The following is a 27,579-nucleotide window of genomic DNA, read 5'->3' on the forward strand; positions in this document are numbered from 1 at the left end:
ATACAACAACACGCAGTCTGCAGTGTGTTTCCATCACTTTACCTTGCAACTTGCATGGCTGTTTGTAAAGGATGGATCTGATTAAATCCTGGACAGTGTGTTTCTTTGTCATAAAATTTGATTGAGAGACCAAGAACAAGCAGTGCCTGCATACCCAAAGTCTGACATAATCATACATGCTGTAAAGCATCATTGTTGTTACATTATTATAATGTCCTATAGTCCTTTGGCTCCATTATGATGAACACATGCACTATACTTTATTTTAAGTCAAAACCCCAAAACACCAACTCACTGCCATAAATACTTACAAACACACCGACTATGTATTAATCTGCAGCTAAAAAAATAATCCTTAATACCTTATTTACATGTTTTTAATGGTGATGTTGGTTGTTTTAGGAAATTATTTTGCCATTTTTTTTTAATTTTAATATACATTTATGAGATGTTATCAAAGATTTACATTTCTATTTGGTGTGAATGTGCCACAGAAGAGCAGGGAAGGTGAGAAGCACTCAGATGCAGACATCACACAGAGTAGTTTGTGTTTTAGTCTTTGTTATCAATTAAATAAATATAGGATGTCATCAACCTTATTTATTAAATAGAAATCGGTTTTGATAACCTTAAAAGATCTTTGCAGTAAGAATCACTTAATTAAACATTATTATGCTCTCCCTTCATCTGTTGACTTAATTTTTTTTTTTTTCTGTTGCCAAGAATAACATCGCCAAGAATAATATCGTCTGTTCTCTGAATCTACAAATAATAATCTACAAATAATTCACCCAGGAGCAATCCAGAGTTGCCTGTGCTCTCCTATATTTCCTCTTCTTAATTTTACATTCCCCACATGCGCTTATTCATCCCAGCTCCGGTGCTAATGCTTGTAATCCTCCTCGTCACACAGGGATGGCAGTTACTCCATTAGCAGGGTTTCTCATGTTGATGTCAGGCAGGCCATTGGTTTGCAGGGGAATCTTGTTAGGGTCCTTATTGACATTGTGTTTCATTAAGTTGATTAATGACATCTATTGGGGCATGCTCCATAGTAATCAACATCTCTGCAGAGAAGGGCTGTCTGCAGTCAAAGATGGGACTCTCTGGGCTCCTTCTGCCCACACTTGACTGGCCTCTTTGTCTTCTGTTTGCTTCCTACAGGCCACACTCAGAAAGAATCTTATATTCATAAGTACCAAAGTACTAAGCAGTAGGAGACCATGAAGTAGACCCAGGATGACCGTTATGAACTTTCTACTTCAGAAACTGTGTGTGTTGCATAAAAGAGGTTATGTTAAAGAAATAAAGCATTTTGTGTCTATATCAAGCGGGAATGTGTCATTTAAGATGCTCCTTCCAAATTATATGGAAAAATAACAACATACTTTGAGGCTTATGGCCTCATAGTCCTGCTTCTGCTTTCATTTCTTCACTAACTGAATGTAAGATGCTCATCGGCAGAAAAAAGTCCTCTATTAGTCTGCAGTACTGAAAAAAGGTCAAGAAAAATAGTTTAAAACAAAACATATAATCCAAGTCACACATAATAAATTGTCAATGGGATGTGTTCTGGGTGAACATTTGAGACAATAGACATGATTCCTGAAGTGATTTATTGTCTCGTCTGTCTGTCCTACATCTGTTTTTTTATCTATCCTTTATTTTAAGGGGGGGGACATCCTGGGTGAGCGGGAGATGAGAAACTGTTCCCACAAAGAGAAACACTGAAGGCCACCAATTCCCAGCATGAGGTCCTTTTTTGCAAGGAAAGAGAGATACAAAAGCAAAGATGAAAAAACACCACCTGGAATTCATATTTACCTTTCACCATATGTTTTTTTTTTTTTCACATTGTACTCAGTTATATTTGCTTGTTCTCTTATGGGAGAGAGGGGGAAGCTGTGGCAGCAGGTGGCTCCGGGGCTGCCGGGGCTGCTGCTGTGGGAGCTGACTCAGATGATTTCCCTTTTCAGGTAATTTTCTTAGTAGATTCAGCTCAAAACAATGCTATGTGGCAATGTAAGAGGACAAGTGCAGCAGTGAATTAACATTGTATTTACAATATAATATAGTGGCAAAATATTTCCGCAGTCACAAGGACTTGCTCATTAAAACTGTTGGAGCACACTATAGAAAAAATAATTCAAATTAAGAACTCAAACTGAATGCTAATCACGAGGCAAAAAAAACTGACAGCTAATATCTCAGTTTTCTGAGCCAGAGTTTTTACATTTGACTTGATAAGTGTTGATTGAAGTGACATTTATCCACTCAGACAACCTTGGATGACAACATATACAAAAATAGACTGACAAACACAATTCTATTTCATAGAAATACTTACGTTACCTCGGGAAGAATTAGTAACACAAAAAGCAAATGTTGAATGACAAATAGTATAAAAATAACACATAATACTTGTCTATTCTAACTACAGAGAAAAGCAATCCAAAACATCAATAACATAAAAGGTGCTGCCAATAATGACTATTTTTATTATGTCAGTATTTACTTTATTTTCAAATAATTGGCAATTTTCACGTTTGCTCTTTTAATTAACTTTTGGTCTGAACACAGTAAAAAAAAAATATATAAAAAAAAAAAGGTCCATTACGTTTCCCTTAAATTTAATTCAATGCCATCAAATTGCTCGTTTTTTCTGACTAACACTCCAAAACCAAATATTCCATTTTTTTGCACATACAAACCCCCCAAAAAGCAAAAACTCCTAACAATAATAATGAAACGTTCTATGAATTTTGACTTTTAAAAAAACACTAGAATCCTTAATCAGGTTTCTAGGAAGAGATGGTTAATACAATGTGTCATTCATGTTTCTTTAAAAGTGTCGTTATCTGCAGTCTGTTCTGATTAAATTCCTGACTGAAATGACTAAAATGCCGTTGGGACTTGGACTGTGTTCAGACATCGCTCCTTATGTCTATCAGTTATGTACATGTACTTCTGTTTGTGTATTCAGAGAGCAAAAGGGAATTGGACTAAAATGTATTAAAAGCAATATATATTCCTCATGGATTTACCCGTCACAGTTCGGCCTTCCAACATGTCCAAACCTTGAACAGAAACACATCATCATATGGAGGAACATCCAGGTGTGTTATATGGTGTCTCGAATGGCACTGAATATGGCATCTACGAAGACCTTGAAACCTTATTTGTGACATAACTGCACCACTACTTGGTTAATATATTCTACTGAGAGTGGATCGCAGTGTAGACTCACAATTTGCAGAAACATGCATTCCCGATTGTCCAGCTTTGATAAAAATCCCTTTAATGTTTTACACAGGAAAACTTATTTCCACCCCTCAGCTGTCCCTGACTTGGGCCTATAAACGATTAAAGGTTAACAGAGTGACAGACATAATTAATGGGCAACCACAGCCAACGTAGTCCCATTTTGTCCAGAGCAACTTAAAGTCCAATCCTTTTAATTGCACTTGGACTTAGTCAACCACAACAGTCAAGTACCTTGGGAACTCCTTCAGTAAGGTAGTAATTTGTAGAAAGGGACTTAGCACAAAGGGAAGAGGGTCCAAACACCTCCAAACAATCTGAGAGAAACTGTTTCAACAGTACAACCTTTTTTCTGCTATATTTGATTTTCTAGGAAGAGTAAAGCCGAATCTCTTGAGGTTCGTCATGGGGTTACGAGGATCAGCAATTGATACGTAAAGTCACAACCATCAATAATCCTTATTAACTATAAATACATACTAATTTCATGGGTTACCAATAGGCAAGTGTGTTCAAAATGTGAATATTTTTGAATGCCTTATGTACTATTTAGAGCAATTTTTTTTAACACAACATAAAATCTCAAAGCAAATTTAGAAACGTAGGCCTATAATATACTATCTCAGTTTTCATTGCAGCAAAAAATGGTCTGCTTACAATTCCAGCAGATATAAAATAACATGAGCATCACTCGAGAGTTGGTTTGGTCTCCATCCACCTCTCAGGAAACTGCTAGATGCTCAACTTTCCGCATCAATACAGCAGTTTCATTTGGCTATATTCTGTTTCTGGTCATCTTCGCTTTGCTTGTTTGAGCCTGTTTGGAAATGGCTGCTTGCAGGTTTATATATAGTCGGGTTGGTTGATGAGACCCTTGGACCTCAAACACAGCTGCCTATATTCAAGCCAGAGAGACACTAACACACTGCTACACTCGCACATACAGAAAATCTAAATTTCTCAGACAGGCTTCACTCCTACTTTGCCTGTGTAACCGTGATGTGAAGTGCAAGGTCAGACTTATTATAGTAACTACATAATTGTGGTTTTGGCTGTGATCACTAAAGGTATTCTTATGGTTTGTGACTTCTTGTATTTTTTTAAGGTGCCATTTAGGTTGTTTTCAAGATTTAATGTTTTACTTTATTGGATTAGAAATTTAATTAATGAGTTGATAATTACATTTCTGTTTAATTCTGTTGTGGTGTATTTTATGTATTCTGTCTTATGCTGTTTCTTGGTTTCTAAGTTACTGTGAGAATTTGTATTGCCTGTTTTAATAGATCAAATTTAAAAGTATATAGCAAGACTGTGGTATCACATCGGAAGTTGTTTTTTTCCTCAAGTAAATTCAGTAAATAGGCTGAACCCATAAACAAGTCTATGTGTGAGTGAAACACAAGGCTGTTATTGTTACATTTAAAATGAGAGTTACATTTGTGACGATGTTTTTATGAATTCTGGATGATGATCAGGTGTTGTTGCATATCAGCACATTGAAACTGAAAATGCTCAGATAGTGGAGGAGATAAGATGATCGCAGGAGTAACGATCTGACCGCGCCGTGAAAGCAGTGGGAGTATCAAAGGTCGTGAATGGGGGTGAAGGGCTGGATGCATTTTTTAAATCTGTGAGGAGGCATTTTCGAGCTAAAAGTTGAGTCAAGTCATCTATATAGTTAAAGAACTACTTGCAACACCTTTATATACTAATTCCATAGAAGGATTTTTGTGAGTTTTAAAGTTATTGACTTCATTAACAAACGTCGAGCTAAAACAGACAGGCATCCTGTGTAGCTGTCTGCATGTCCTGAGATCAAATCTAACCTCACTAATTGATTTTTACTTGCGCGTCTCTGAGCGTCACCTTTCCAGCGAGTACCCATGGATGATATCTTCCCACTCGTGGTGCTAGACAGGCAGTTAATGATATACGAAGCCAAGTGTACTCACCGTCCTCCCGAGATTTCTGAATGAAAGCGTCGACGCCGCTCTCGCCGTAGTTCCCCTCCGAGGCCACGGTGGAGACGTAATTCCAGCGCATGGCCTTGACGATGTCCACCATGGCCTGGGCCTGGTAGGTGTCTGGAGGCACCACACGGGAGAAGAAGTCGTAGCGGGTGTTGTCGCTGAGCTCCGGAGCTGTGGAGGCGTAGCTCACCTGCGGTATCTGCACACAATTAAATATTGATAACATTATAAGCTTAAAGTTGCTTCCAGTAAAAGTTGCTGTGGGTACGGAAGAACCCAGGAACAATGCCTTGCAGAGAATATTTTTTATTGCACCTTTCAACAACAGGGCAATTCAAAGTGCTTTACGTAATACATAGAGGACGTTAGGACAAGATATAAAGAAAGCTCTATGAACAGACACATAAATAGGATTTAAAAGAGAACAATAAAATAGAAAACAAGAATAGTACAATTAAGTAAGACATATTAAACAGGAACATTTTAATTAAGCCACAGTGCAGCTCAAGATATGAATAAATACTCCCAAATGTAATTTAATAAAATGCCCTCAAGTATTTTACAAGTTTTTTCCACATATGCAGTACATGAACCCTGAATGCTGTTCCTCCATCTTTAGCTTTGACTGAGAAACAGTAAGCGGACCTGCAGCAGACCAGAAATGTCTTTAGGCCCAAAATCCTTCAAGTGCTTTGTGGACTGACAGGACAATTTTAAAGTCAGTTGTCTGACAAACAGGAAGTCAGTGCAAAGATGTGAGAAGTGGAGTTGTAAATCTTGTGTTGCCTTTTGAATGAGTTTTTAGAGAAAGCTGTAAAGAAATGAATCGAATGAAGATAAACGATTTTTATCTGGATATATGTTTAAGATGATACTATGATGATTTTGTATTTGTCTTAATATGGCTAATACGATTTAGGTCTCAGTCCACAACTACACCAAGATTTCTAGCTAAAAAAAAAAAAAAAAAAATTCAACATTACTGACTGAAGCTGGGCAGTGACTTGAAGTTGTTGTTATTTGGCTCCAAAAAGAAACATTTCCGCTTAATTGTTGACGAGAAAACAAATGTATGACAAGCAGAAATTATAAGAAGATTTTCTGGGAGCAGTCTGATCCAACAGGCTTTCTTTTGAGACTTAAAGTCAGCGATATCGTGAACCTCTGCCGAACCTTTGATAATATGTTACAGCAGGTTGGCCAGTTCCAACAGCAGATGTTGAGCACATCACTCATATAAGCAGGGGTCACTACCTTTAACATAAACAAGCCCCAATGACATAAAAAAAATCTTCGCAATGTATATTTTGTGCAGTACAGAATGGTTTTGCTTGGCTGTTGCTCATTTATTTTATAAAAATGTTGAATATCTTTCACATTTTCCACTTCAACCTTGTTACAAAAGGTTTATATAGACACAACATATTGGACTGTGTCAGGTTTCTCTTGCTCCCACTGCCTCAAAGATGTTACTAAGGCTGGCACTGAGGAAAGAAAAACATTACATAAGAAATAACAAATAGGTCAGCACAAGCACAAGGACTTTCTTGAGTGACCATTTCATTCTATGAGATCTTCTCAAGGTTGTTGTCGTGTTTCTCAACACAGGAGATGTTTTCATGGATTGTGCCACATCGTGTTTTTGTAACAGCTAAGCTTTGTTCGCATAAATTACATTTTTCATCCACGTGGCACACAGTGAACAAAACAGGCAGGTGGCAGGGGTATTTCCTGGTAATCATACACAGAGTGCCTTTTTGATGAGGAGCTGTCGTCATATTTTTTAGTGTCTGTGAACAAAAAAAAATGTGAAACATGATCCAAAGAGACCCTTTTTTTCCCTCTCGATGCCTCTTTGCAACATGCAGCATTTTATTATCACAGAGGACACACACACAGACACAGACAGATAACCTTTGATATTAAAGATCTAACTTAAACGAAATGTCCTCCCACCAAGACGAACACCACTGTGGCCTTCTTCCTTTATTCGGAGAAAAGTATTCTGTAAAAGCATTTATCTTTACTTGCCATCGGCCAGAAATTCTCTACGACGGTAAATACAAAGAAATAATACTAATTATAAAAAATAAAAAAAAATAAAAAAAAGGTAGCTAGTTTGAGGGGATCTAATAAATAATCAGTGAGACTAATGAGACTAGTGTGCAGAAACCAGTCGTTTTCTAAGTATCTTGTCTGTTAAATGCTATACTGTCAGCTGCTGTGGGAGGCTTTCAGGAATGTTAAGGCCCCAGTGAAATTATCAAAGTGGTTCAAGCTGACTGACAGGTGTCAGTAATGTTGAAGTCAGCCGTTGTGTGCAAATGCCTTAGTGTTTTAGTACCAGACTTTACTAGGGAGAGGTATTTCAGGCAAAAATACTATCTAATATTGCTGAACTGTCCAACTATTATTCAAACCCCCCCCCCCCTCGCTTATCACTGCACATCCACACTCACACTCACACACAGAGAGAGAGAGAGAGAGAGAGACCCACTCCCCATAAACTAAGGCTGAACAAATGGCATCACAGTGCAAAAACCTTAAGCTTAGACAAAGCTGATTAGAAGCATGTCTACAGCTGTCATGTTTGAGATGAAGGTGGTTGTTTGTTCTGCATGTTTAACCTCAAACTTACGTCATCTGGTGACAAAGGTAGATATTGATTTTTGATCCGTGGATGCACCACCTGCCCGGTGCTTCGCTCTAAAATGACTGTCAATCACTAGACTTGTGAAAATGCAAGCTTTAACTGGCAGAGTTTGCACTGCACCTCATCTTCATTTGTTTTCTGTAGGGCTTCTTCTGGTTTGTTAACTGCTGCTGTGAAGCCTCGAGTTTGGCATTTTGGCCCTCACCAATAGTCATATACAGACTATGGTTTTATTGGACACTGGAGCAACATCTTCTTCTTCTCCTCCTTCTGTTGTGTAATGGCGGTTGGCAAACAGCTATTAGATGCATTACCACCAACTTCCATGTGGTCCTAACGGAACAACCAGGCATTCGTAAAAACAAAGGAAAGAAGGATAACACAATATTAACTATTTGAAAATCCTGACCTCTCCCTATTTACAGGTGTTAGAGAATAATAGAGACAAAGGAATAATTAAGGGTATATATTCAGTCAAAAATGTAACTTGATTGGGTAAAAATTGGAAGAGCTACGAAATTGGTACTTTGTCTACTTTTTAGTGTTTTATTCTCCATCCTGTTTTAATTCTAAACACATTACACTGTTTAAATTATATGCTCTTTAGTTTCCGTTTTATTTCTTTCATTTTGTATTTTTTGATGTCAATGTTTCAGGTCAGACTAAATGTGTCGATGTTTTCTGATTCCACACTACATACTAAAAAAGTGACCATATAAGTGTGCTGAGAACATGACTGGACACACATGAAGGATTATTTAGGCAAACACCACAGCTCACTACAATTTAAAGTGCCGTGTTAAGCAGTCTGAATATTTTTTTATGAATAAGAGATTTACATTTAGGATTTTTAATAAATAATTTAAAAAAAAATGTGAAAACATGTTTTCGCTTGTCATTACGGGTTATTAACTATAATTGATTGATGAGAAAAAAAAACGCCAGTTTTATCCAATACAAATCAAATCTACAACACTATAAAGTAGGAAAAAAGTGAAGGGACCTGAATATTTTCTTTAGTGACTGTTTCCATAGGTTGTTTTATCATAAAATAAAACCCAAGCAAACGTTTTTAGTATGTGAAGCTCATTTGATACGGAGTCTGAGGTGAAGAGGGTTGGTGTCTTTTGAGCTTCCACTACAAACAAGAAAAAAACAAAAAACAAAACATGCTGTCCCTCTTTTAGGTACATGGGTTTGTTCGTGGTATTTGCAGTCCCATGTACATCTGCCTTATCCATGCTTCCCAAGCTACCGTAGCTTGGTATGAAATGTATTCCTGAAGACAGGTTAGAGGTCGGAGTCGCTGAGATACTTCCCTTTAGTACCTGCACCTTAACGTAATTCCCTGAGAAAGCCGCAGCATGGAAAAACATGAAATAATAGTGGGGAATATATAATAATGTAGCAGTGTGTATTCATGACTGGAATGTTTAAATGCTCCCCTAACCAACCATAACAATACTAATAGAGGTTATTTAGGGCAGAAAAGACAGACAACTGTTCTGTGGTTTAAAGGCTCTTTGAGAAATGCTATTACTGTTAGTTTTTCTCTTTTTTTTTTAAACTTCAACTATTTTTCTATTGAACAGTGCGTGGTGGCATTTCTAATAAGTTCTACAGGCATTTCTGTAAGTGCTTTAAATACTAAATATAAAAACACTTTGTTCATTGAAATTAACTCGGCACGATAGGCCTGTGTCCCTGTAATTTGAAGTTATTGTGTTGTTATGTTATTGTAATTTCAGTAATGCGTCTACAAATTAAAGACTCGATTCATTTGCCAGATGTGTTGCTCTCCGCATCATCCTGCTTGCTATTACATGTTCCCTCCCACATTAGATCCCACACAGAGACAAACAGACATGGATGGACAAACGAGTAAAACTACAAGCCCTGCAAAATAGCCACATGGGTCTGCAATGCATCAAATTATATCGACAGACCCCATCCGAGGTGGCCTGCTGAATATGGGATAACTCATAAGTATGCACAGCATGATGCATATATTAAGGTCTGAAGCATCTCATTATTCACCTTTCATCTGAAATAAACATTTGGACATTGTTTGAAGGAGATCTCTCCACAGAGAATGAATTACAGGTGGACAATAATGTTCCTGTGCCTGGCATGTGATTGTCTCCGCTATGACACCAAACATGTTCTCTGCTGAGAACCCAGCAGGGTGTAAGGCTGTTTAATTGATGAGACAGTCAACAGGTACATTCTGGGGCCAAAAATAGCGTATTTCTATCACACCCCGCCACTCTGACAATCTCCGAGTTACAGGCAGGTATACAAGTTGCTTTACGCAGACAAAAATGTGTAAATTATTCATCTTGAATAGAATATTTGATGGCCTCACTAATCAACTTCGGTTTGCGCTCTTAGAATTTAGCACCTCAGCTTGTAGATGCAGTGTGGACAAGTACATCTCAATGTGATCTAGCTTTATTGTAATGCATTTCAGTGTGATGCTCGTCAATGTGACGCATGGTATTATAACTATAAAAAAAAAAGGCTCTTCCTGCAGCACCTGTTTGTGGTTCTTATTGAGTTGCCTGTCACTTCCTAAAATTTCCTCTAAAACAAATAACACATCACATTATCAATTTTATTAATCTGTGTGGAGATGCTATAGATTTTAGCTGTACAGTTTTGTACCTCATTGCGTTCTGGATCATCTTCACTCTCGAATCCCCACTTTTCAATTTAAGTTGTATTGATGAAGTCAGTTGGTAATAACATTTTCAAACATCCGAAGATCATCTGAGGTCCTGATGGTTCTCCCAAGCATCATTTAAGCCTTTTTAGGCGCCACATTTATCTCAACAGCTCGCTTTGTTGAGCATCCTGTTGCGATGAGGAGCAACTTAATGATGATAATGTTTGGGAGCTAAGGTGTAGGTGCAGTATTTTTCTGTGCAAATGATGCTGGCATGCAAAATAGCTGACTATATTTGCATCTGTAATTCAGACACCTGACAGATCCTCACAACCTGCAGTGCGGTCCAAACGGAGAATATATGCTTCAATCAAGCCGCATATGGAAAACATGGATGGGTAAACATAGTTTATCCGTAGTACTTGGCAATCTCATTTCACCATTGACGAATGTAGACTTTCAACACAGCGCGAGCTCATTCCTAATGATTCAGCTATATAACAACAAAATTATAAAACACCACAAAAACAGGATATCGCTATTTAATTAGTCGAAAAAAAACTTATAACACAAAGTCAATCCTGTATATTGTTCAAAAACACATCAAAAGAAATGTGATATTTATGTAATTAAGTGGAAATGATTAATCTATGGACTGATTAGTCAATCAACAGAAAATGAAAAGGCAATATTTGATCACCACTTTAATGAAGTTTTTGGTCTGGGCACGCACACGCGTGCACACGCGCACGCGCACGCACACGCACACACACACACACACACACACACACACACACACACACACAGGCGAGGTAATACACAGTCCTGACAAAGGTTTGACACAGTTGCACAAATTCACAGGTGTTCAGCATCTGTGTAACAAAAGGCAGGGAAGAGGAGGAGCACTAGTGAAGAGACCTGGGTGTAATTAAAGGGAGTATTCAAACTTATAGAAATCAGCTTTGCAAATGTTTTGTAAGCAACATTTGTGGAAGGAAATGCATGCATTATGTTTGTTAGTCTTAAAGGAGACACACAATGCATTTTGGGTAGTAACACTGACTAACTTCGTGACTTAATTTGATTTAGTTAAAAAAAAATCTGCGACACAATCAAACATCTTTTTTCAAACACAAATTTCCAAGTTTCCAAACAAGGGCTCTGCGAAGTTTAGATGTTTTTGTTTTGTTTTGTTTTGCACTATTTCCTGAGATTTTATTGTCAAAGTTTTTGGGGAAATGTTTTTTTTCTTCAGTCAAACCATTTGCTTAGCACTGACTAAGACACATTGTGTACTTATCAAGACTGAGTTTTGGGAATCACATTGTTTTAAAAATAACAACAAAATTTTGTCTCCAGGAAATTGTGATCTTGCGATCACATTATTCAATCAATCTCTGTCAAATTTGAGGGATCTTGCAATATTGCACAATTCCTGCAATTTTTCTGCAGAAAGGTACTCGGTAGAAACACTGTTGAGAAAAGCCTTTCTAAACATAACTGGATTTATTAACAAAAATAACTCTTCATTTACCCCCCAAAAAAGGGACGTGACGTGGAATCCTAAGTGACTTCACTTTGTTTGTGTGCATATGTGCTATGTGTTGAATTAATTTATAAGCATTTGAAGCCCTTATTTTTATACAGAAGATTCAGCTTTTGTCTCATATATCAGCCATAGATAGCCTATTTTGTAAAGCTACAACACTTCAATCCATTTTTTTTTTTACTTTTACTCCAAAGGTTTAAAGTTCAAAGTTCCAAAACAAAAGGTTAGAAATTAAATATTTTTGTAATCTGCAATATGCTTATGATAGGAAATGTAAAAAAAAATTAAGACTTTTTTCTAATTCACACATTTTTACAGTAAAACCAAAAAAAAAGCGCTTATACCCCTGAAAATTCCATCACAATTTTTTAACAATGCCAAAATCGATCGCTACAATCATTAAAAAAAAAAAAAAATCCTGACGGCATTGAAACCTGTCACAAAATGAAAAGTTGCTACGAGGCGTCCTCATCAGAATATCTGACATTTTTAACACATTAATATAAACACTTTTGGGGAAGCATGTTTTAAGTTGCGTGACTTACCAACAATTTCAACATGTAGCAGCTCCGCCTGCTGTTTTCAGACAGTGTAAATATAAAAACAAAGAGTCATGATAATCCCACACCAAAACATCTGGCAGGCTCCAAAGTCTGAAAGTTTCTAGGTTGGCTTTCGTGCTCCATGACCAGTGGGCTTCGGCATTGTTTACCTCTGCGTTAGAAAAAGCAAAGCTCGCAGAGTAAAAAGCTCCACACTCTCGCACAGCAGGAGCTTTGTGTTGGCTGCGGTACAGCAAAGGCTGCATTGTACCTCAGTGTCAGCGAGTAAAATGGCAGTGTGTTCGCTATATTCAGGCAGGGATATTGCCGGCAGCTTTTTTGCTTCAGCTTCATGCAGATTAAATGTAATACAATTACAAAATCTAATTTAAGTTTTTTTGTTTTAACCACATAGTAAAATGGCCACTTATTATGGGACTAAAATATGCAACGAAAACCACATCTACAATATTTTGATTTCATGCATGCAAAACATCTGCACATACCCAGAAAATATTATAATTATTCTATTCACATAGCCTCTTAATTCAATTCAGACAGAAAAGAAATTTGGACCTGGACAGCGGCTGCAAACATAGAGAGGAGTCAGTTAAGTTTTGAAGTGAGGGATGTGGATGAAGTCTTTGAGTCAAACACTCCACTTCAGTATCCGGGCTTTCTCCTTAATTGCTATCAGCTGCTGTTGACACCGAGGGGAGATTAAAGTTTCACTTTGTTACTGTCAGGGTAAGTGGAGCAGCAAATAGCTGAGCCTCCTGAATAGAAAACCAATTCCTGCATAATGATATAACAAAACAGATTTTCACTGCTGCTGTGGGAATGAACAACAACGTAGCACTAAACACAATGGAGACAATTGGCTATGATTGAGACTGATGCATTATTATATACAGGGCTAGTATATTAGAGGAAATTAATTCATCATCTCAATTATTTCCTTAGACTTCCATAATAGTGCCGCTTCATTTCTTCTGTCTGTGTGTTTATTTTAATACGCAGTATTATTATCATGGTCTTAATTGAGCTTAAATGATAAACTGTGAGTCCGGATAATGCTGCCTAATTTCAGTGCAGTCTGATACAGTCGTGCCGTGTGGCCATACTGTCCACTGTCCACTGTCAAATGTCCAGCCCCGAGAGACTGATGATAAAAACTCTGAGCATGCTTTAGACCTTTTCATAATATTTCCATCTCTCAAGTTTGACCTTTAATATTTTGACATTCGACTGAATCGAGAGAAGGCGAAGCCAATAACATTGAGCTTATCCTGCTTTGTCTTCCACGGAGACTGACATCACCATGCTTCAATCATGCAGATCACTCCGGGGAGCCAAAGTCTCTCCAGTGTCTGCTTCAACTCCATTTACGTGATGGTAACTCTTCAAAAAGGATTTGTGAACTGAACTGAACCTGCTGGTGATGTAATCGTTAAGGATGAGACAGTTGCCTGAAGATGTTTGTCCTTAAACCAGTTTTTTTTTCCAGGTTTGAGGACAAACATCTTCAGGCAACTGTCTCAAACATCTCTCTTCCAGTGGAAAAATCGATTTTCCAGTGATGTCAGACATACTGTAAAACTGGATTCATTTAATAAATATTTTCCAGCAAGAATTTACACCAAACTGAAACTAATCCAGGCAAAATTATATAAATCAGACTCGACAAATTATTGTAAATTTCTTCAAATTATCATTTTAAAAGATTTATGCCTGCAAAGAAGAAAACAAATCTTATTTGTGGATGTTCAAAGTCAAAAAATATTCAAATGCAAAATGTGAATCTGAGAATCACAAATGAGTAACCCAGATAGTTGAAATGCTAGCTGGCACACTGAGGGTGTGTGGGTGTCTCAATGTGCATGATTGTGCATAGATGTCAGGTTTCTATTGAAAGACTTTCCAGATATTGATTTGTTTTTTTGTTTTTTTGTACTGTGCTTCTGCTTTGCATGCTCAGATTAGTGCTACAAGTTGTCATGGCTTTGAAGTTGTCTGGAATTGATGAGATGAATGTCCTTACCTTACTAAGCAGATCACTTGGTTTGACCTGAGCTCGTATTACAAATAGTAAAGACAACAGAAGAAATGTGGCTCAGTTTAGCCTGCACAATGAAAATAGTGGGTGATTTCTAACCTGCTTTTTGTTATTGAAAAACATCTCAAAGGAAAATCTGCTGTGTGCTGCCAGAGAAACTGAACTTGGTGAACTTTTAGAACCCCTTAATATCCCTTAATAAGCTGTTTAAATTTTCCAGCTGAAGAAGGAGGAAGTCAATTAACCTTCACAATAATGCCGATTACGTAAAGTTGTCCCGGTGCAGGAACATTTATGTCGTGTTTATTGTGTCCTGTAAGTGATGTGCTGTTGTGTTGTTTGTGTTTATGGCAGTGAGTGATAATACAGTGTTCCAGCATCACATACAGTATACTTCAGCTTAAAATGTGTCCTGTTAAGAGCAACTAAATACTGCGACTGGTTTTATGTACTTGTAAATCATTTTGTACACTACACATTTAAAAAAATATTTGTGATTGTAATCAAAGACTTTTCTGCATGCATAACAACAGAGTAAGCTACAGTTATGGATTTACAGTACAATCAGTAGGATATTCAAATGAAGTCTGTTTTCCTTTCCAGTCAATCTGGACAAACATGTTTTGTCTTCACTTGGAAGTATTTTGAAATGGTTACAGTGAGGACGCCATATATGATCCTTTCATGGTGAGCATATGGTATTCCACTGTCTTCAAAACAGCTACTTATGTCTAAAAGAGACTCAAATTATTTCTCTTCAAGCGTGACATTAGGCCAGCAAGAATGTTGCATAATATGAATAATCGGTTTGATTGTGCAAGTACTGTTACATTTTGAATATAATAGAAAATGCCCATTGCACATTACATGAACCCAATTTTTTATTCAAAAATTGACTATTTAGTGAAATGAGCAGTAGCACACCTATCTACCATCTTATAGTTTCTACAGCCCTGTACCCATTGGAATTACATTCCTTTTTCATACAGAGGATTCTGCATCTCATGTTTTATGTTCAATAACAACGTATAAATAGTGTGCTACACTGTAGTGAGTATGGAGATCAGGAAAGGTTTGACAGAGATGTACTTCCAATCTCACACCCGTAATTAATTTCCATGCCTTTTATTTTCTGTAACTGCAGTCTTTCATCATGTTATTTCATGCAATTCAGGATTTTTCAGATTTGTATTCCAATATCAAAGAGATGAGGTCAACTGGTACATGTCAAAACGACCTCACGGTTATTTTCTATGTACAACCCCCATACGACGTGTGTGGACATGCCACCCCGCAACACTTCACACCACTGTGCTGCATTGCTGTGTCTCTCTTTTTAAAGAGAGCAGAGTTTGTGAATGTCACTTCTCCTTTTGCTGTTGCAGTCTTACAACCTGCAGTGTAACATGATTGTGACACATACGTGACAAATTACAAATGACAGGGAGTCATTGAACAAACAAATTAGCATTTCCCAGCATGCCTTTTTTTTTTGTAACTTTAGAAAATACATTTTGAAGTAATGACTAGAACTAATATTTTTCAATAAAACCTGCAGTTTTGCATTTCAATAAAGACTGAAATAATATTATAAAAATTAAATACTAAAGCTAGCTAACTCCAAACCACAAATGCAGAAGGGGGTAAGGTGGTATACACATCTATTACAATTAGGAAACATCTTTGAAAACGTGATATGTTTACAGTGAAGGCTGATTATCATTATCATGTCATGTCCTGTTGTACTTCTCTACTTATAATGACAGACAAACAAGAAATATATTCATTTCCTGATAATTAGTTCCTCCATTTGGAGTATGACAATCAGGAATAGTACTTTTGACCCTCGCTTAATCACAGTCTAACACCTAGCAACTTCCAAAAATAAATAAAAAAGCTTCCAAATCAATACTGATATAGACAACAATAATGCAGTCAGGAGGTACATGATGAAAGTGCAAACTCCGTCACACGGCTTCTCTCAGGTCCCTTTGGACATTTACGATTCTCCAAGTTTCTTTGAAGCACTTCTCCTCTGTGCTAAACATAACTCCCCCCATCTGTTAAAGACCTTATGACACAGTGTGCGCGGAATCGACTCTTTGCTATCTGGGTCTCTATCTCCCTCCTCTTCTCTCTGTGCACCAAAGACGGCACCTCTGGTGACCCTTTATTCAAGCTGCTCAAGTTTGTAGAAAACACAGCCGAGTGTTTCGATGATACCGAAGAGGGCTGACTGCTGTTTACTGATCCAAAAACAACTAGACTCCAAATCCAGTGTAGGGACTTTAAAAAAAAAAATACTGCATCATCTCCATCTGTAGTCACTGAACACTATTGAGATTTCTGGGGACAACAGAATGACAATATCTCCAATCTGAACACAGAGGATGTTACTCCAGCATCATTTTTAGCAGCTCAGTGTGTCAAAGTCAGTTGTGGTCCAGTCCTACAGATCCATCACTGAAAGCATCCTCACACCATCCATCACAGTCTGTTATGGCTCTGCCTCCCGCTGGTACAAGGAAAGCGTGTCATTCAAACCACTGAGGGGGTTATCGAGGACCGATTGCACAGCATCACAAACACACCTTAACAATAACAGAGCAAGGAAAAGGGCAAAGACGATTTCTGCTGACCCTGCCAACTCCAAACAGCCACTTGTTTGACCCATTTTCTCAAGTGACCTGCCACCATGTGACGGTCTCTTCACATGGGCAGACACTCCTCTTTTCCAGGATGACTCCAAACCATGAGATTACCGACATTTCAACCCTTAAATATTTCCATCATACCTCCAGGCCAGGGATTCAAGGTGCATTTATCTTTTCATGAAGTTGCGGATTTTGAGCAGGTTTAAACTGGCATTATATTAGCCTGGAAGAAGCTATTAACTCACAGGCTCTTTGTTTTCACCATTTGATAGACCAACATGTGGAGCTAATGAGGGGCTACATATAACTAATGAGTTGAGGATGATCTCGCATAATCAGATAAAAAATGGGGAGAATTTGTTTGTCAGGAGAAATGTCAGACGTGTTCCTCAAGTGATTTAATTGGATTTGCGAGGGCAATGGTAAAACTATTTGTTTGTTGTAGCAGTATGCACAACCCTTTCTTGTTCAGCGCATTTTATATCAGTAATTGTGAACTATATATTAGATACAGTATATATCTTTAACAGCCCAAGGAAATTGAGTGTCACCACAAACTACATCATTCAAAAGGACCAGAAATAGAAACAACAGTCTACAACCCTTTCAACAAAAAATACACATGAACCCTATGAAGGAACTTGTTTGTAGGTCTGTTGTATTAGATTGCATTGGTTTTAAAAGGTCTTTATACGCTCAGATAGTCATTTCTTTTTTATAATAAAGCAGGACTAGGTGCTATATGAATACTGTGAAAGTATGAAAACACTCAGTCCAAGCAGAAATACTAAGAGCGTGTAGTCAGCAACTGTACCTTTAGGACTTACTTAACTTTGTGATGTCGCCAATTCACACTCGTGTCATTTGTCTGCCCTCGCCACGGCCAATTGTCTAACCTTTTATAATTAAGAAAACACCGAGCAGTCACTCTGTCATGGAGATACCAAGATATAAGACACAGGTGTGTCACTCAGAGTCAAAATTTGTGATAAAAAACTGTTAAGATTTTCACATTTTATTTATTTAAATTTGTGCTCCAACTTCTTCAGTTTGAAGATTTTTTTGAGTAATGAAAATGTAATATTTTGGGGTTTTGGACTGTTCCCTTGACAAACAAGGCATCCGAAGATAACCTTGGACATCGTATGCTAATTTCTGTCATTTTGACTTTACTAGAATCTTAGTTGAAAGGGAAATAATTGAGCAGGTAGAGCAGTCAAGCAAAGTTCAGCAAATTATATCACATTACTGTAATGTGGCCTTTAAAACCAGATATGACAAAACTAATGCCATAACCATGATATTACAATATTCAAATACTAAAACGACATGAGTATCACATCACAATATTGATATAATATCAATATATCACACATCCCTATGTTGAAGTCTCCAGGATCACAGGTCGCTAAGCATACTTTTGATGTGTATGTTGAGCTCCAGCCATTACTCACAGTATTTATGTAGTGAAAGAAAATGTGCATACTTCATTAAGCAGAATTAGGAGTAGGTGTTCATGAATATTACAAATATTATGCAAATAGCTTCCAAAGCAACCTGCTGCAGGAAAGACTACAAATTCTGTCCGTAAGAGAGGATGGGTTGTAATGAAATCTGAACAACTTCTGCTGCAAAAAATGTCACAAAAATGTTTAAAATAGACTAAAGTCCAAACTCAAAAAGAGACCTTACATCAGACCTCTGAAATCAGAACTAAAGAAAAGACCTGAGTGAATTTTTAAATATGATTTTTTTTTTTTTCAGGTTCACAAATTCAGAGAGAAGACTCAAGAGTAAAATATGATAAAAATGGTATTTACTTTGCTTAAAATACAAGAGAAAAAATAGTCTGTAGTGTCAGAAGGTCAAAAGGCATCCATCAAAGTGTTTTTCATCATGAATTTTAGTGTCTGGATTTCTACTATTCAGCTACCTGTCCTTAAAACGTGAACTTTCAGAAGTGAAAATGATCAAATTAATGAGCTGTTGCACATCAAGTTTCTTTTTTAAATCTAGTATTGGAGCATTTGAGAACAACAAAGACAGGAAAAACTTAAAGTCAAGTTTTTAAAATTGTTGTGAAAGGGAATGATTTGAAACAATTTTAGATGCACAGATTTCAAAGAAGGTGATTCACACCTTGTGAATTGGCAAGTGCCTTAACTGATGGACCACAAGATGACCTTCACAGGGGGCCAGTACTATATAGCATTTGCCAGAGTAAAAAATATGAAGACAGGCTTGAATTGCTTCCAGTATTTCTACTAAAAATCAAAACAAATCCAAGCAGTCAGGTCAATAAATGGACAGCAGCCATGTCCCTGTGTCCTCTTCCACCACACCCGGCACACATGGGGGATTCCTTCGCAGTGCACGAGGATCATGTGTCACTAACACTGATGCAACTGACAAGACATCAATGTGGCCCTCGCATGAAGAAAAATAGCGCCAAGCACAAAAGACAACACCCAACCCCACATGGTAGTAGCTGAAGTCCACTGAGACCTGCAGCGCCACATGAAACCACTTGAATGAATCTACCTTATGGTGGTGAAAAAAATCAAACAAACTCGTCCTCTGCCAACACATCCGCCAGGTGGCTAGTGGAACAAAAAGTTTTAGGGATGATTTTGGCTGGATAAAAGATTAAACTAAAGCCTAATGATGAGCAAATTTGAAGCTAAATCCTAGAGACAGAATTTTATCAACTCTTCTTTGGCTCCTAAAGACCCACCAGCTTCCAACAAAATGTTATATCATATAGTGTGATGACACGCCAGACTTAAATAAAGGCGACTCATACATCACAACAATTGGCAGAAATCATTAAGCATTAATCATTTAAAAATAATAAAAAGAATATGGTGGAAAGCGTGCCTCTGCCAGGTCCCTTTCTCTGCTGTGTGCTTTAAAATGCCCCAAGATAAACCCTCACAATCCAATGAAATTCCACTTAATAACAAAGGTACAGAGTGTCCTTATAAAGACCACAATATATCATCAGTACCCAACCATCAAAGTTATTGCACTGCTGAGGATGGAGTGGCAAGGAAGAGGAAAACTGTTTGCCTTGGCCCCAAACAATTTTCCTCAAACCCAACAGATCACAAAGCAGCGCAGTGTCACATTCACTGACCCTTGAAAAAGGCTGTTGCTTGTATGTCATCCTTCAACCACGACTTCACACACACAATCTTGAGTAAATGTAGAGCCTTATCAGGACCGGCAGGTTATATTCTGAAGTAATTTACGCCTTTTGTGTGGGCTTCTATCTGAACATATCCAGTGTTCATTTTCAACTTGCAGATATCCATCTAACAGATGGGAATAAAATGGAGAAGCTGCATTTGAGGGTTTATTTAAAATTCTGTGTGATTCTCTGTTCTTTAATGTTGATACGCCGTTCTCCTGAACAAACATAAATCGCCACCGTCTTTCTTTGACTCAAACATCCCATCATCCAAAAACATGCACCTCAGGTCAGGTTACCTGGCGCCGCACTAGTGGCAGCCTGCTTCAGCATCTCCCCCCTGAGAGCCCCCCTGCTGTAGCGAAGAAATTTCCCCTCGGGGATTAATAAAGTGTATAAAATCAAAAAATCAAAAATCAAATAAAAAAGGGCAAAAAGTCATAACGATGTGCTCAAGGCACCTCTGCTACATGTTCCTTCTAGACTTCAAGTGCAACTATAACATGTATGCACAGCACACACTGTATACAAATATGTGACATGGTCCAATTATACTTCAAGATTTTCCAATCTCTTACACTTACTTTGTGAAATTACTAACAGGTGAGTTGTGGGGAAGGGGGAAGATAGCAAGGAAAGTTTGCAATTATAAATTATTTCAAAGCAACATCAGTCTCACTTCACTGTTGGTCAATAACCTATTATGGCCCTCTCCTAAAGTGACTGGATATGCACGAGTGCTCATGAATCATTACTTGCCTGCTTTGTGTGACTTTGGAAGTTTTCAAATTGTGTCTTTATTCTGAGTTTATTGATGAGTAGCCGTGAGGCATTAAATAATAGCGGGGAATGATCATATTTAAACACATCCAAATACAGGAAAATGTTTTGTTTTTTCCTTCCAGCTGCACTAATGAATAGTTTGAAACAATGGGTCAAATTTGGTGTATTATATTAAAACAGTCTTTTAGTGACAAACTCAGAGAATTATCATCCAACTCCCTTGGCTATGTGGAGCGTTTTTGGGTCTTTCAGCTTATTGTTTGGATTTCCTGTTCTGCACGTGTTCTGTTTTTGATGCCTCTCCTCAGCACTATTTTGAGACGCAGCAGGCAGATGTTTTTAGTAAAAGTGCCCTAAATTCCAGATCTAAATTTACTGCGTGAATATATGGGTGTGGGTGGATTGCTTCCAGTTGTTGCATCCTTGCGGGTGTATACCTTGGTTGTTAAAGCTCAGAAAAATCACAGTCACTTTTTTGCCACATCATATTTTGTGCGAAGGTATTCAAAAGTTAGAAAAAAACATTGACGTGCTCATGAAAAAAAAAACACACAAAAAAACACCTCTAGTGTGTGAAGACCTTAACTGCGGCAAAACCAATTTACCATTTAAAATGTTCTTGGGATGACAATAAGGTCCTAGAATTCCCACACAAAGATACGAGGGGTTATGCACAAGTAGAAAAGCTACATCTGCACCAAGCTATGCTTGTACAGTCAAGCTGTTTCCCATCATTTCAACACCAAACATAGGTCTTGCGGTTGTTTGATTCTTGATAAAAAAAAAAAAAAAAAAAAATGTGTTTATAAAGACTCCTGTATGCAGTGTGCATGGATGGTGGTGATAAATAGGAGTTTAGACACAAATATACGCGCTGTGCTAACAACACACTGTTTGACTTTAATAGAGGTGCCTCCTCAACGAGAATGAAAATAAATAACACAAAATGAATCTCGGAAGATCAGGCAGAGAGTCTGTTTGTCATGATTTGGGCTGTGTGACTGAACTCATGTACCGAATTACCCAGGAAAATGTTGTTGTTTTTTTTGCTATTTTTGCAGTTACCATGATAAATCATAATTAGTATAACTGGACTTGTTTTTCTCTAGGTCATACTACACACTGAAACCATAATATTTGCAATAAACACACAGAGGACAAAAATTTACAATTTCAAAGGGACAACTTAAGTGCATGTCCTGCTTTGAATTCATTCACAATAAAACCTGTGGAGGGCAGACAGCAGGTGCTTTGTCTAAACCGCCATCTGCACTTCTAAGTATGGCTTCTGAAAACCTGTCCATCAAGAACTCATCGCTGAATGCATTGCATTTTAATTAATTCACCAAAACAACACTGCCCAGTATTACCCTCAAATGTAAGCATCACTTAATGCAGGCAGGTGGAGCAAAACCTTCAAGTATAAAAGGCCACTTTCTGTACTTATTATTTTCTTCTTTTCATCGGATGGGTAGCTGCTAGCTGTTCATACTGAATAAATTTGGAGTGCAATAATAAAAATTCTTCCAATGATTTTCATTAGTATGCAATGTGCTGATGGCAGTATCCCTGATTTTGTTAACAACATCCACACAGTTTGCAAAGCCATAGGAAAAAAATGTAGAAAAAAAAAAAAAAAAAAGACCCAGACAATTGGAGGGATACTTGCAGGCCTCTGTCTCCTTTCTTTTGAGCTATGAAATCACACATGACCACTTTTTGTCTTGATTGTTATCACAAAAAGTTGAGGGAGGTAAAAGATCTGTAGCTTCAGACAAAAATTATACCAAGAAAAAGCTCCAATTCTGGACAATGTGGAGTTCTTTTTGAGCTGAAGAAAAAACCTGACGTATCAAACATCATATTTCAAGCTGTAACTGGCGATAAGATCTGTTCCATTTTTAGAAAATGTATGTTGAGGGAGTAAAAACTGGAGAGCCCTAACAGAGCTGTCAGACTAAAAGCTGATTATCTTCATTAGGTGCCCAGATGACAGTTATCACCAGCCCAATTATCCATACCCCATATCTGTCATCCTACAGGAGAACCTGTCTGCAAACTGCAAGAGACATACCTCCCACATTGTAATTCATAAATTTGTTTAGTCAAATCTCCAACCTAAAGATCAGACTTCCATGTCAGCTCAAGATGAACTGTATAGACTGTTCCTACCATCTCTGATCTGTTGCTTTCCTTTTGTTGTTTAATGAATAAACGACTCAATTATTGATGATGTTGGAGTTCCTTAATTATTAAAATGTGCCTGTAGTTGAAAGCCAAGCTTTAAGGGATTAATGTGGGTGATACAGTGGCTTCCAGAAAAAAAAAACTCCTCCCTAATTGTTTTGATTAGCTCTGGATGCCCACTGAGCTGATTCACTGTCATACAAGTTGGAAAACTAGAAGACAAGAAAACTGGATTTTAAAAAAAACAACAACAACAATGGACGAACAGATTACTGCTTAAATGTTATTTTAAGCTGATTTAAAAACTGATATAGACACAATAGATCTCCTCTCCCCACAATCTTTACACAGCACAAATAAGATACTTTTAGTGACATTGAAAATGATGCAGACAGACAGATGTATGGACAGAATAATGATACAGTGTTAACAGACCGTAAACTACGCTGACATATCATCACCTCATTAGGCTGGCATGACAAATTTGCTTGCCAAGTTTGTGGTGGGGCTGCAGTAGGCTTAACTCCTAAATGGGGCCGAAGAACAGAATAAACACCTACTGGGTTTTATCTGTTTTTTATTTATCATTCGTTTATTTTTGCACAAAATATCTGCCAGCTGCAGCTGGTAAAAGTTGCAGGCCAAATAAACAAAACCAGGAGCTGAATCAGTCTAAAACTTTTAGTGGCTGCACAACAACCCCTTTTACATTATACCAGCCCGGTATCTCGGCAATATATGTAATACACCCATCAGGCCACTAGAGGATACCTGGACTTGGATTGCACTATAAATACACTGTGTCGCACAAAATGGTAAAAACATTTTTTTAGCATGGAACGCTGAACATGTTTTGCATTACACGGATAAAACGTGTACACATTCATGCAAAAGTTTTTTTAATTTTTTTATTAAGTACACTATACTGCTGTCTGATGGGGTCACAAAAACATGAACTTTTTGGTAAAATAACCCCAAAAACTGCAGATATGTTGGTGGGTGATGCATTCAAATGATTTCTTGTAGGAAGAGAATTGCAGTGTGCGATCGAAATTCCACACAACACCAGTAAGTGTACTACAATTAATTGTACTAAAGGAAGTATGTGGACTGAGATTTGCCATTTGATCAAATAATACATTAATAGAGCAGCATGATAATGTAAACATTTAAAATGTTTATATGTGTACACTCAAAACTGAAAGTACTTTGTGTGTGCCTTATCGTGAAACTCGTAGTATCACAGTATTTTTTTTTAGCCAGTGTTACTCTCTGTAATGTGCGGGCAGGTGTTGGGTGCCTTTGCTTATTGGCAGTATTGTGAGCCAACAGGCAGCTTCTCAATTATTGAATAGTTTTCCCAACAGACTAAAAAAAAAGTATGGCACCTCAATGTATTGAGTTTGCCTTCACCTAAAACACACCTACTAAAATATGCTTTCTTTCGTCATCCTATTATGTCACTAAACTCCAACAGGCTTTGATCGTATATGACAACAAATAAAATCAAATGCTACAGAAGCAACAATGCAGAGTCTCTCTTCTGACATCTGAAGAAACAAGTGCACATCAAGGCAGGTGAAGACAAAATTCAGAGAGTGCAGAACACCAGCGAGGAGCACCAACAACAGAAAACAGCTGTCTTTGAATGGTGGACTTGTGCTCTCAACAAGACCCCTTTAGACTTGAAATACACAGGTCCTTTGATTGCTACAGCCTCCCTGACACAAGCTTTCAATCAGACCCTTTGAGAGCAATTCCCTGGCCAGGCTCTGACATTTATATTTCCACAACTGTTTGGAGCTCTGATTTTAAGGAACACTGAGACCAATCGGTTTTACATCGGCTGACCTCGTCTCATCTCGTCTCGTCTCATCTCCAGAGATGAAGAGATATTCAGTCCTTGTCGAATACTGCATGCAAACTCAATTATCTGTAAGACTGTTATCATGCGAAGTCCTTTGCAGAATGAAATCAAAGGATTCTTTAACAGTGATTTGATGTTTAAATGAATTATTAAAAAAATCTGCTATTACTCTTCAATATTCAAGATAGACAACATTGAAATCAGTTGTAGACCTTTGTAGACCTTTAACTTTTGCCTCAAAGCCCTGTTACTTGTTTTAACTTTGTCTGATGTCTTTTTTTTTTTAAACAACTCAGCTTGATAATGTATTGTCAGTAATTGACTAATTTCTTTGGGACCATGTGCAGAGGGAGAATGGGGTAAAAAAAAAAAAAAAATGAAAACAATGAAAGACTGCAATGAAAAAGAAATAGGAAGAAGCATGAAGTCAGCAGAGGCATGTTTAAGGTAGATAAGGTGAAACCAATTGACGGTTCCTGCTCTTTCCCAGTGGCAACAGACATTTTATTGGCAAGTCAGTAAGATAGTCTCCCCAGCCCTGAGAATAAGCTAGAGAATTGCAACAGCTGGAGAAAATGCTATTGGTCACAGCAAGTCATTGAAAATGGAAGTCTCAAAGCTGTGAGCTTCTCCCATGAAATCCTGCTTTTCCTCTTTAGAGAGGTGTAGCGTCTTTCTAATGAGATCCCTCCATCACGCTTCGAGTCAGAATTCACGAAGTAATTAACACATTCAAAATTATGTACAGTCTCTTCTGTTCAGCTCGCATAAACTTGTTAAGATGGGAGTTCATAATGCCTCATGTTGTCGTTGGATTGTGAATCTGTCGATTCAACACAGTGGCACTCTTTCTGAAAAGGTACGATTTCCTCGCTATCATCGGCAGAATCAGGCTGAAAACCCGAAAACATTTCTGGGCATGTCAAAAGGAGCAGCCCACCCGCTATGCAGGGAAACATCTGATCATACAAGTGTAAGAGACTTAAGCAGACAGTTTAAGTGAAGGGTGGTTGAGGAAATGTGTCACAGCAATGCTCGAATCGCCCTGGGATGGTGTCCCCGGACACTTCGTTTCTGGCATGTGCTCCTTGATCAGTCGGCTCGGGCAGTCAGGCACATTGTGGGAGGGATTGGCAGTTCATAGCTTGCTTTCAGTACTGGTTGGATAAATGATTAAAACAGCATGATGGGCAGCTTTATAACAGACAGGGTCACACAGGGCTGGCAAGTAACTCCTTGACAGGGAGAAGAAGGGGCGGGGGGATGAAAGAATACACTCTCAGGGCTACCCATGACTAATTAGATCTGGCAGGCATGTAGAAAGTGAGTTAAAATGTAATCTATTCATATTCATGATGTTAGGAAGAATATTAAATTTGACATGAGGTGATGGTTTCAGCCTTGAATTCTATGAAGTATGAATTAAGGTCAGAGAGGCTTGTAAACACAAACGTCACCTGACAGGTTACTGGTGATATTATTAACCAAAACTGCAGCAGGAGCTGCAACTAGTGATACATTTAAATGATCAATTGATTTTAAAATGAAAATTGTATTTAAATGTAAATGACTACGTATTCTGAAAGATATCACACATAGTGATGAGCCCACAGAAGATCCATACTCTAGAATTCCCCTCACCTCTATGGAGCCTTTCAGCTTATTGTGTTGGTGTAACATCCCATAACAGTACTGTCATGGCTCACTTTCACCCTTTCTCATTAACATCGTTCCCAGATGCAGCAGGTAGATGTTTTCAGCAGAAAAGTTACGGTAAAGCCAGCGCACTAACTGCCTGACACCAAACACAGGAAAAGTTGCTACTAGCTGATTAAAATAAGTGAGCATTTAGCAGGTTAAGAGCCACATTTCCCTCCGAAGTTAATGGAGAGCAAAATGAAGCTGAAGAAGCGTGAATATAGGACTAATTTGTAGTCAGGAAAATGACTAAAAAAAATACATAAATTCAAATGTTGTTCCATATCTGCTGCAATTGTTTGCATAATTACTCAACTGATGGACAGATATTTGTGAGTTCACTAAATCTGATGACAACGTATCGGCCTAGAGTCATTCTAAAAAGTATATAAACATAGAAAAAACACTTTCATCATTCTTATTATTTTCTTTATTTTCAAAGAATTTTGTCCGAGAACATTGGTATATTATCTCGTCAGTGGTCGATATGTAATGGCGACGCTG

The 27,579-nt window shown here is 37.8% G+C and overlaps 1 protein-coding gene across 1 annotated transcript in view; it reads right to left on the reverse strand.

The window, feature by feature from the left end:
* Positions 1-27,579, reverse strand: part of LOC138616672 (metabotropic glutamate receptor 4-like) — a 127,764-nt gene that overhangs the window by 69,720 nt on the left and 30,465 nt on the right. The window contains exon 2 of the mRNA XM_069691153.1: positions 5,214-5,430. Coding sequence (XP_069547254.1) covers positions 5,214-5,430 — 217 coding nt within the window. The remainder of the gene's footprint in view (positions 1-5,213; positions 5,431-27,579) is intronic.

This window comes from Brachyistius frenatus, unplaced genomic scaffold, assembly GCF_029030835.1.
Source record: "Brachyistius frenatus isolate BFR_SWC_R1_liver_20210118 unplaced genomic scaffold, ASM2903083v1 Contig_10, whole genome shotgun sequence".
Taxonomy (NCBI): Eukaryota; Metazoa; Chordata; class Actinopteri; family Embiotocidae; genus Brachyistius; species Brachyistius frenatus.